At 42.5% G+C, this 10,432-nt stretch overlaps 1 protein-coding gene across 2 annotated transcripts in view; it reads right to left on the bottom strand.

Annotated features, from left to right (window-relative positions):
- LOC110948542 (apoptosis-stimulating of p53 protein 2) overlaps positions 1–10,432 on the bottom strand; it is a 31,980-nt gene continuing 21,548 nt past the window's right edge. For both annotated transcript variants that reach the window (XM_022190113.2, XM_022190114.2), the window contains 10 exons: positions 9,622–9,805; positions 7,011–7,133; positions 6,673–6,794; positions 6,127–6,535; positions 4,005–4,861; positions 2,439–2,576; positions 2,085–2,218; positions 1,657–1,823; positions 1,339–1,538; positions 1–1,243 (listed from right to left, as the gene is read on the bottom strand). In XM_022190113.2, the coding sequence (XP_022045805.2) occupies positions 1,202–1,243; positions 1,339–1,538; positions 1,657–1,823; positions 2,085–2,218; positions 2,439–2,576; positions 4,005–4,861; positions 6,127–6,535; positions 6,673–6,794; positions 7,011–7,133; positions 9,622–9,805 (2,376 nt within the window). In that variant the 3' untranslated portion in view covers positions 1–1,201. The remainder of the gene's footprint in view (positions 1,244–1,338; positions 1,539–1,656; positions 1,824–2,084; positions 2,219–2,438; positions 2,577–4,004; positions 4,862–6,126; positions 6,536–6,672; positions 6,795–7,010; positions 7,134–9,621; positions 9,806–10,432) is intronic.

Below are 10,432 nucleotides of genomic sequence, written 5' to 3'. Positions count from 1 at the left end.
TGACCTTAGTACAAAGTATTTTATTGTAAATATTTGAAATACTACAGTACACTTGTGGTTATAGTTCTGACAAAAGGGCTAAAGAAAAATGTAACAAAAATAAATACATCTGCATTGACAGATATGTGATGAGTTGAGTATTGAGATCTTTTAAGTTTAAGTTCATCTTATTTAATTTTTTTATTTGCATTTAAAACATTATTTGACTTGGACAATGTTGTGACTTTACAATACAGAGTGACAGCTCTTAATGATTGCTACGAAAGGGCAAGGTTTCTGATATCAGCCTTGCTGTCTTACATTACTGGACTGCAATGGAATGGCTGTATTAAAATCTTAATATTCATACTGCATGGTATCTCCTTCTTGTTTAAAGGGTCTCTTATAAGTGTCAAAGTCAGTTTTCATAACAACACAATTCCTACAGTCACATTTCGCTAGTTTGTGTGACAGAAATAAACGTATACACAGTATCTATGGTATCTCAACCACAGGCCAATGCAGGAAAGCAGCCTGGCTTTCTGGGTATCATCGACCACAGAGTGAACAGCAAGAGATCAATCGAAAGCTTCATCACCGTTTTCCCACCGCCATTTGTTTAGCCGAGAAAACGGTGACCACAACTGAAACTTTACACCTCCAGTGCAGTTATGCAGAGGCACAGTTACTCAGCACACACAACAGGAAACAAGCCCCTAAAGATTGTCACGGTAACAGCATTTCAAACGCATCATCATCCACCTCGTTCCCCTCCTGCAATGTAGAGGCCCAGGTGTGTTAGAAAATAACCAGTACGCCTGATGACAAGTTTTATAAGACTTGTCAAAAGAGTAAAAATCAATTTCTAGGGATAAAAATACTGCTTGTTCCATTTACATCCCAACATTTGAGTTTCTGTCACTTCGGAAATAGATTCAGACACTAAATACAAAAACAGTGGAATAAAGGAAAGCGCAGCGATTAGTGTCTTAAGTACTCAGTACACAGTGTGGCCTGGAAAAATAAGCGAAGGAGAATCCCTCTGTTGTAGATACAGAAAAGTGCCAGGAATAGCTGATCCTTCATATTGTTTGGTCTGTCCTTGTTTCTTCATGTCAGGAGTGTATTTTCTTCCCCAGTCTGTTAAAGCCTGTGTGTTTGTGTATTGTGTATTTTTTTGGAGAGTTCTGCCAGACTGGAAATGTGCAGGGATCTTTGTGTTTTAAGCCAGGGATCTCTGTCTTGGTTTTATTCGGGGGTAGAGCTGTTGAAGGCAACAAGAACACGTGTCAACACTGCACATTTGTACATAAACAAAAACACACACATCACTACAATTATTGTGACACCTAAACTCACCCCTAAGAGGTTGCGGGGAATGTAACCCTCAGTGTCGCCCATTCGTGCCCACCACCATTCAATCTCATCCTCGTCTTCTCTGCGGATGATGGTCATGCAGTCTCCCTCATGGAAGGAGAGTTCATCTGGGTTCTCCCCGGTGTAGTCCCACAGGCCGTAGACCACACCTCTGTTCATGATTCCCATCTTCTCTTGTACACCTGTTGAAAGATGGATGTAAAAATCCCACAGAAAAATAACTAGCACATTGAAGCCTTGAGCACAGTAGATAATACACAGCATTGGAGACATGGGAAAACGATAAAGGATTTTACTGACCATAAAGGAACTGAGAGCACTGGGTATAGCCCTCTTCCATCTCTTCACATTTATCAGCTGCTGTCTGCATGTCGCTGTAAGTCATAGCAAACACTGCTGCACCAGACTCCACCAGGAACTTGCATACTTGGACATTGTTGCAGGATGCAGCACAGTGCAGAGGGGTCCTAAATTAAAGGGTCATTTAAAAAGAAAAGGAAGAAAATGAAAAAGTAGAGGAGAGGAATATGAGAAATTAAAGAGAAACAACAACAGCAGTGAAGAGTAGTGCTGAGCATTCAAGATCTCGAATATAACAACTAGATTTAGATAACTGTCATGTTTTTCATACGGCAACATTTTGTCCGGACTTATTCAGATTCAACTTGAAAAAAATTACCATGTAAACTAATAGTTTAACAACTGGGTCAAATGAGCAGTAAACTTACCAGCCATCACTGTCAGCAGCATTGACATTGACACCAAACTGAACCAGAAACTTGACGATCTCTGTGTGTCCAGCACAGACGGCATTGTGTAAAGCAGTGATCCCTTCGTCATTGGGCAGACTGGGATCCTCCACCTGTGATTGAGACATTACAATAATGGTCGACAGACTTAGTAAAACTTCCATTGTAAAATTTCCACATAGTGAAAAATGGTAACTTCTTTCTGAAATATATGTACACACATACACTGATACATTGATTACTATCACAAAACAAACAAATAACAGCAAAGAAACCAAATTAAGCAAAAGTTAAACTGGAACATGTTTCCTGGGGACAAAACAAATGTCTTACTTCATAGATGATTCTCTGAACCAGGTCAAACTCTCCCTCCAGAGATGAGTCCAGCAGCAGAGCCAGTGGGTTGAACTTGACTCTCATGCTGTGATCGATGCGTTCAGAGCCAGGCTTGCGTAAATTGGTCCTTTTTCCCTAAAGACACAATCATGATTTCAGAATCACACAATGGCCTTAACAGCCATTATAACCATAGGAGAGAATTGTAAATCTCAAACATAACACGGCTAAAGTTTTCTCCTGAGGTGTCCACTCTCAGTTGTGCTCAGTCTGGACTGAGCAGAGGAGTGACTTGTTTTCCCAGCTCTTAGCACATCGCTAATCCCGTTTATGAGCAGAAAAAAAATTAACTCATTCCTTTTAAAACCATGATTATGCAACCTGATTAGGGACAAGTACCATCCATAGAAGTAAAGTTTTTCAGTATTTAAATGGGTCTTAAGTGGTGGGGACAAAACGAGAAACCCAAGGAAATATGGGTCATAACAGTGATTTCTCATTGGTTTGTTCTTTCATGGTGAAAAAAACCTGCCAATTCACTATCAAAACAGCTTAAGGAGCAGCACTAAGAGGTTAGCAACAAGAAAATTCATACCGGAGTTTATTTTCATCTCAGAGTGAGTCTTAGTAAATGGGGGAAAGTGCTACAGGCATCCGCTTAGTGTGAGCAGAATAAGGCCCACTTTCACCCAAAACAAAAGCAGTACTGAACAGGGATTTTTCAATTATGTAACATCAGATCAGGTCACTGCTGTTCACCAGCATGTCATAGAAATGTAGAATACACACAAACTCTAAGTCATGACCCCCCCCCCATGGACCTAACAAACAAACATGTGAGCGGATTTAGAAAACACACGTAGCACAGAAGCAAACAAGGGTAATCTCTACTGTGGACTCTAATGACCAGGACCCTTTATACCTAACCTGGCAATAGCCAGATTAATAATTGTGTAGTACTTGATAGTACTCCACAATATCTATCTGGGACCGCTCCATGTAAATCCGTTCGGAGGAAAGAGGCACGGATTGGACAATGCAACAGTATGTCCCGCCTCTGACAGGTTTGTTTTTAGCCAATCGCGGGATCTTCACAACGAGCGGAGTCAATTGGTAGATTAAACTCTTACCAAAACCCGTAGGTAAAAAAGCACAAACATCTTTACCATCCAGACATGTGCAAAGTGCCTCTCGTTGTTCTTCCTTCAAAGAAGTGATAGGAGATTCAGCTAAAACTGACTTAATAGCAGCATCTACATGATCGTTGTCCTCCGTTGCCATGTTTGTTTTGATCTACTAGTGCTTGGTGTCGTCTTCACACCCGGATATCCCGCCCCACACACGAATACTGCCGCGTGATTGGCCCGTGCCAACTTGGTTCTGTACGAACAGTGAATGCGGGAGCGGAGCAAGATGGTTTCTTGAGAGATTTGTGAACTCACAAATATCGCGAGAAATCAACTTGCTGGCAAGGTTACTTTATACCATCAACAGCCTTAAAGAACAAACAGCTAAAAGTCACATATTAATTGGGAATCAGGAGTGTAAGGTGGTGATTCATACCGGTGGCAGAGTGACCTGTCCGGTGACCTCAGGTGCCTTCATGTTAAAGGTGTCTTCTCCCAAGCTCTCCTGCTCTGCTCCACTGGGGTACGGAGGTGGTGGGTAGGGAGGGAACTCTTCCAAGAAGCCTTCTGGAGGTGGAGGTGGCAGGTTGGGCATCGTGTCCTCCAAACCAGCAGGGGGTGGCGGAGGGAAAAGAGCATCATCTGGTCGAGGGGCTGGGTGTGATGGTGGAGGAGGCGGGATAATGTCCTCACTCTCTGGGATAACTAAGGGTGGTTTGGTCTGTTCAGCAGAGACTGGCATGGGAACATTAGCACCTGGGATGTGAGGAGGAAGCTGCCCTCCTTCCAGAGTCTGTCCTGTTTCTGAAGGGCGGTTGTCTGAGCCACTCTGAGGGCTTGGACCATGTGGCCCCACAGATCCATTCGCTGCCTTCTCTACTTCGCCAGCATACGTGGGAGTGGTTGGAGTGGTCACAGTGGTTTCCATAGCTGCCAGTGTGGTCTTCTGATAGAGGAGTTTCTGAATGTTGGGTCCTGCGGGACCCTCTGGTTCTGTGATGGAGCTGCGCTTTTTCAGGGGCCTTGGGGCGTTGTAGAGCTTCTTTCGCAGGGCTTCCAGGTCACCATCACTCTGATGCCTGTAGGGGTTGGAAATGAAGGGAAGCAGCTTGGTAGGGCTGAGGGGCCGGGGGATGCGCTCCGTTTCTGGCGGTGGGCCCTCAGATGCACTGGGACCCACATTGTTGGGTCCACTGTGATCGAATTCAACTTCTGGGGCAGGGGAGCGACGCTCTAGGTAGGGGTTCTCTAGATGCTGAGAGCCTCCACCAGGAATCACTGGTTTACCATACACTACAAACAGAAAGAGGAAACAAGTTTAAACACTGTAGAGATGCAAGCTTGTGTTAATTATTACATGAACCTTTTCTGGCCTACTTTCACTTCTCCCCTCCCTGCTTTGATTTGTCAGTTTAGTGAAACAGATTTATTAAACTTGCCCTAACAAGTATAAGTGAGAAAACCAGTAAATATGATAGCATGCTAATTAGAGCATGGAGCCTTAAAAATGTGTGAACAAAATGAAAGTCATACTGCTAATTAAGCATTACATATTGTATATAACTCTGGTACCTGACATAGACTGTGAGAGTTTTAACGGTTATGACTGTAAATCTTGTTTGTACCAGTTTGTCAACCTACAGCTAATGGACAGTTTGCATTTAACAAAAATTTTTGGTTCAGGGGAACACTGGTAGAGAAGGTTTAACAGAGTCATTTACGTTTGTCATTATCTATCTTTGAAAATAAGCATCTTCAAAGCTAAAAACTCATAATGCTGAAATGACAAAGTTTTCAGTTTTTAAATGTAATACCAGGTTTGTCCAGATTACTGTTAAATTAAGTAAAATCATATTAGATATCTTCTGTATGACTTTGTGTTCTCTAAACAAATGTATGTGATTTCTGTAATTTGTCTTTTCTATGTCTCTCGGTGCAGGAGGAGGTCTCTAGTGTAATTACCCAATTCCTACCATTTCATTTAAAGGTTTTTCTAAAATAAAATAAAATTGTATTCTTCCTCCAGAGCAAGTGTGTATTACAAAAAAATTGCAGGACAGTCTCGGAGTGTTTCAGAAGAATTGCTTCAATTTTATTTCCACAACTTAAGTCCATAACAGCAGGTATGGTTGCCTGTGACTGTGTTTGCTAAGGAGAGATGTAACAGATGGCTTAGCCTCTCTAGCTGCTCCTCTGGTCAGTGACGTGTGAATATTTTCTTGTTGAGTATGTTGGCCTGCAGCAGATTTACCTTACACTGAACATAACTCAAGTGACACTGCATACTATTTTACTTTACCCTTGTTTACAACTAGACTCTTGCGTTTATATTCAATAGAGGCAAAACATATTTTTATTCTAAATGGTGAGTCTTCAGCTTTAATGGTTCTTCTGCTCAAAAGGACACAGAACCCTCTTTTGTCTCCTCCTTTTTCTATAAGTAATACATCTAAATGCATTGTGTAACCAAAGATTGTTTAACCACTGGATATCCTGTTGCAAGGTTAGATTAAACACTAGGTATACAGATAACAATACAGTACAATAGATGTTCTTACCGCTGACAAATCCATTGGTGCGGGTTTGGGCCCTGTTCAGAGCACCCTGCACACTCGGCTGGAAGGGCTTCCCTGAGCCAGACTGCTGCGTGTACATGGAGTAAATAGAGCTGGCCGCTAACGTCTGTGGCTTGCTCAGGCTGGCATCTTTGGACGAGGGCAGCTCTGGGGTGAAGGGTCGTACTGTCGCTGCTGGTGGAGTGTCCTGCTTGGGGGGAAGGGGGAGTGTCTGGCTTTGGGAGGGTGGGAGAGGGCTGCGGCCCTGTGCAGCTGTCGGCTGCTGGCTATGGGGCTTGGCTTTAGGGAATGTTCCTGTGTTGAGGCCGGGTTTGCCGTAGGGCACAACACCAGGGCCTTTTGGTTTGGTGGGGACAGGAGGAGGCACCTTGACTGGAGCCTTGGGAGCAGACTGAGTTCAGAGACGAGAAAGACAGAAAATTAGATACTCGAGTGCATTTTTATTACTGGTAACAAATGAATCTCAAAAGTGATTTTTTTTTTTCCTGTGATGAAAAAACTAAGGAGTGTGTTTTTCATTTCTCCAACCTGAGCATCCCTGACCAGGTCATCACTGCTCTGGTTTTTGCGAAGGGAGGTAGTGGGAACCTCTGTTGGCTCAAACATGGAAAATGGACGCACCTTCCTGTCTCTCTTCAGTTCTGAGTCATCTAACCACAAAGCACATGCAGAGGCAGAAATCAGTTTTGCCTCATGTTCAGACATGGTTTGATTCTATGAAGGGACAGAGCATAACCCTTTTTGGAAGCTTTTGTTCTGTCTTATCAACAGCTGCAGTTTTTGGAGTAACAGGAAGAAATTACATCCGTCTTTCTGTGGAAATGCTATTTGTGCATATGGTGTTAGCATGCATGCATGTTTTTTACCTTGTTCTGTCTTAGAGTTGGAGTGAGAGGTCATTCGTGGCAGTGTTGAGGCTGGACCATGACCGTTGCTGTTGGATTCTGGACCAGAAGAGCTCCAGTCTGCCAATTTGGACGGCTGAAGACCTGAGGGACCGGCAGAGGATAACGAAAGATGTAGATTTTTGCATATCACAGAATTTTACACAGAAAGACAGATAAAATGAAGCACCAACACACATAGTGAGAAGCGGTTTCAGTCATTATTTTCATAGAGCTTTGTGCTGTGCAGAGTCACAAAGAGCAAACAATGTAGGGTTTTTGAGGGGAAAATACTGCATATTTTGTAGCCTTTTTTCCTCCCCCTTAGTTCATCATTTGCTGTTTTTGGTTGGCTGACTAAGACCAAGCCAGATGTCTGCAGATATTCAGTCTGATGAGCCACAAAAGCATGGGACTTTTGCAACAAACAAGAGTAACAACACATCAAAGATAGTAAAAGCACGACGATTTCCATCACAGTGTCTGCAGACTGTAGTTAAGTGTTCCCTTTGAAGAGGAGTTGTACAAATACATCGAGAAATACACATTTTGCAGACAAAACCAGATTGCGTTGGTCACAATCCACACAGAATGTCAGTTCAAGTGAAGGTTATGCGTTTGTTCCAACTGACCCATTTAGAGCTGCAGAAAAAGAAGTGAGAGAGCTGAACAAGCACGCTTTAACACAGCAACAAAACAAGCAAACGGGACCAAATATTCAGCAAGGAAATCATTTTAAAATGTTATCTTTTCATCTCTTTCAGAGAAGAAAACTCATAAAAAGTTAACACATCTAAAGCTATTGAGAGCTACATATGCACACACATACAAACACAAGTGTGTACCTTTTCTCTTAGCCCGCAGCTCTTTCAGAGGCTTAAGCAAGAACATGGCTTCTGAGGCAGATGCATTCAAAAAGACAAGAAAAACAAAGTAGCCTTAAAGCTCCAGATCCCCCTTTGCTCTAGACATGATGTTGGTTAGGCCCAAGCAAGGGCCCCCCCCTCAGGGGCCATGCAGAGACCAGCACAACCCCCAGGATCCTGCCTGATACCACCCCTGACAGAGAGGAACTGCGAGTGGGTGTATAGTAAGAGCAGATTCTTCTGCATCTCCGCCCATCCCTATCTCTCTTCTTTCCATGCTGCAAATCAACTCAGCATGCAGAAATAATTGCGTGCAACAACATGACAGACTGAGGAAAAACCTATTACTTTTACTTCCTGTATGTGGATTTTGCTTTAAATAGGAAAACATGAGATGAGGAGGAGGTAAGAGGGGGAATGAGGGAGGGGGGATCCCTTCTGCTGTTGTTCTACAACGACTAATTTTGGTGTTGGATCATTCATATTTAATTACGGTAACACACTGCTGGCTCACTATCCACTGAAGGAATTGTTCAGGGCTAAGAGAACAACTCAGAGACAGAGCACATGAGAAAGAATAACTGTATGGAGGGCGGCATAAAAATATCTTTAAATGTTGCTCTGGCGTGTCAGAGGCTTGGCTAGACTTTCAACTCCATTACACAGGACACGTGCTACTGCAGTCCACAGGGAGGGGGTGCTGCTGCAGCAACAACTTACTCTGTACCATCTTTCAAACTTGACTTCAACAGAGAATAAGGACTTAAACCAAACTCAACTTGATGTAGTTTTTATTTGTAATGCAACACATTCTGTAAAACTACCTTTTAGATCAGGTGTTCTGTATGTGTTCAAAATCAAAGTCAGGTGTGCCCAATCATCTTTTTCAGGTTTTGAAGCAGATATTGAAATGGTGGTTACTGAGGACTAACCTGAAAATAATGCCGTGATAAAGTCTAATCTCCCTTGTGAATCAATTTTTAGTCTATCTACAACATGTTTGCTTTTTAAAAAAACAACTAAACTAAACATTGAAAGTAGAGTGGAAGGAACTACACTATTGCTATATTTCCTTACTGTCTGGTTAACAAAGAGTGCATTACTTGAAACATCTACTGTATTCACTGGGTGTAAATAGCTCCCTACACACATCTAAAGCAAGTGAACAATGACCTTATATTAAGAAAGGCACAAAGAGATGTCAATAAAAACATGAGTTCAAAAACAGTTTCACACACTGCAAACCTTATCAGCTTTTTCAGAAAATGTCAGGACAGTTGAAAGAAAGATTCTGATGTTTAAAGTCAGCAATGCTACTTCAAAACACACCAACCAGTAGGTAACAAGCTACCTTCTGAGCTCAAAGTCACATCAAAACCAGCAGCTGTCTCAGACTCGTCTGCTCCTGCTTCAATCACAGAAACATACCCAACTGAACGATGGCATTGACAAAAAACAGGGAAAAGTAAGTGAGAGCACCTAGTAGTTGAGAAGCCATTATTACTGAAAATATCAGTTTCATTTATTTAGCTTTTCTTAGCTTACTCTGTTGAGAAGGCTGCTGCACACTCAGCAACTGCCAATTTTAGCTACATTATATGTAAATCACAAATGGGACAAAGTGGAAGCCTGCTGCCAAGTCAGAGATGCGAGTCATCGTCTGAAAGGAAAAGGCTTGAGTTACGAGGTGAAAGGCTGCAGACAGTATGCTGTATCTGGTTGCTCACCTGTCCCGGCCTTGCTCTGCGGGTCGTGGGCTGGTAGGGTAGCAGTGCCGTCTGGGTAGGCTGGTTTCACAAGCAGATCGTGCCTCACTGGGCCCCGGGGCATAGTGGACGACTGGATGTACGGGCCGACCGCTGCCACACGAGACGGACCTGACTGCTGTCCAGCTTGGCCATCGGAGGGCAACTGTAAAGTGAACGGACAGGAAAGAGAAAGAAAAAAAACAGAACGCAGAGTATTTAAATATTTTTAAATATCGTGCACTACAGTGGAGAGAAGGAAAGAGAGAGAACACACTATTCAGATATAAAAACCTGTAGATGAGGAAATGGCAACCAAAACCATGAACAGTTGAGATAAGGTGAGTATAACAGAAAGCATGCTGAAATGATTAACATTGAGACACTAATCAACAAGAATAAAAGTAACAGCAGCACACCAAGGCTGTGATTTTCATTACTGAACAAAACTAAATACATGTAGGATGAAACATAGAAAGGTCATTTTGATATTCTTAAATCCTTTCCACTAAGTAGGTAAAACTTTGGCCTGTGGGGGCACCAGAGAAGGTCATGCTTTGACTCAGAACATTTTATTCTGCTGAACACACCAGTATTCATACATTTATAAGAGAGTTGTTTCTTTTCTTGTGGGTGGTGCTAGAAGAAAGGTCCTTTCAGTGAGACATTCTGAGTTTTTGAAGTGTATTGTCATGAAGAAACTGAGAGAAGAAAATAATTTATGTCCATGATTTGGTGGCCTATTAATACATTTACATGGTTCTGTAAGCATCATAAATGTCTGTAAATGCCA

Source organism: Acanthochromis polyacanthus, chromosome 15 (assembly GCF_021347895.1).
Source record: "Acanthochromis polyacanthus isolate Apoly-LR-REF ecotype Palm Island chromosome 15, KAUST_Apoly_ChrSc, whole genome shotgun sequence".
Taxonomy (NCBI): Eukaryota; Metazoa; Chordata; class Actinopteri; family Pomacentridae; genus Acanthochromis; species Acanthochromis polyacanthus.
Note: the sequence above shows the minus strand (reverse complement) of the source record. Positions and strands in the feature narration are given on the sequence as shown.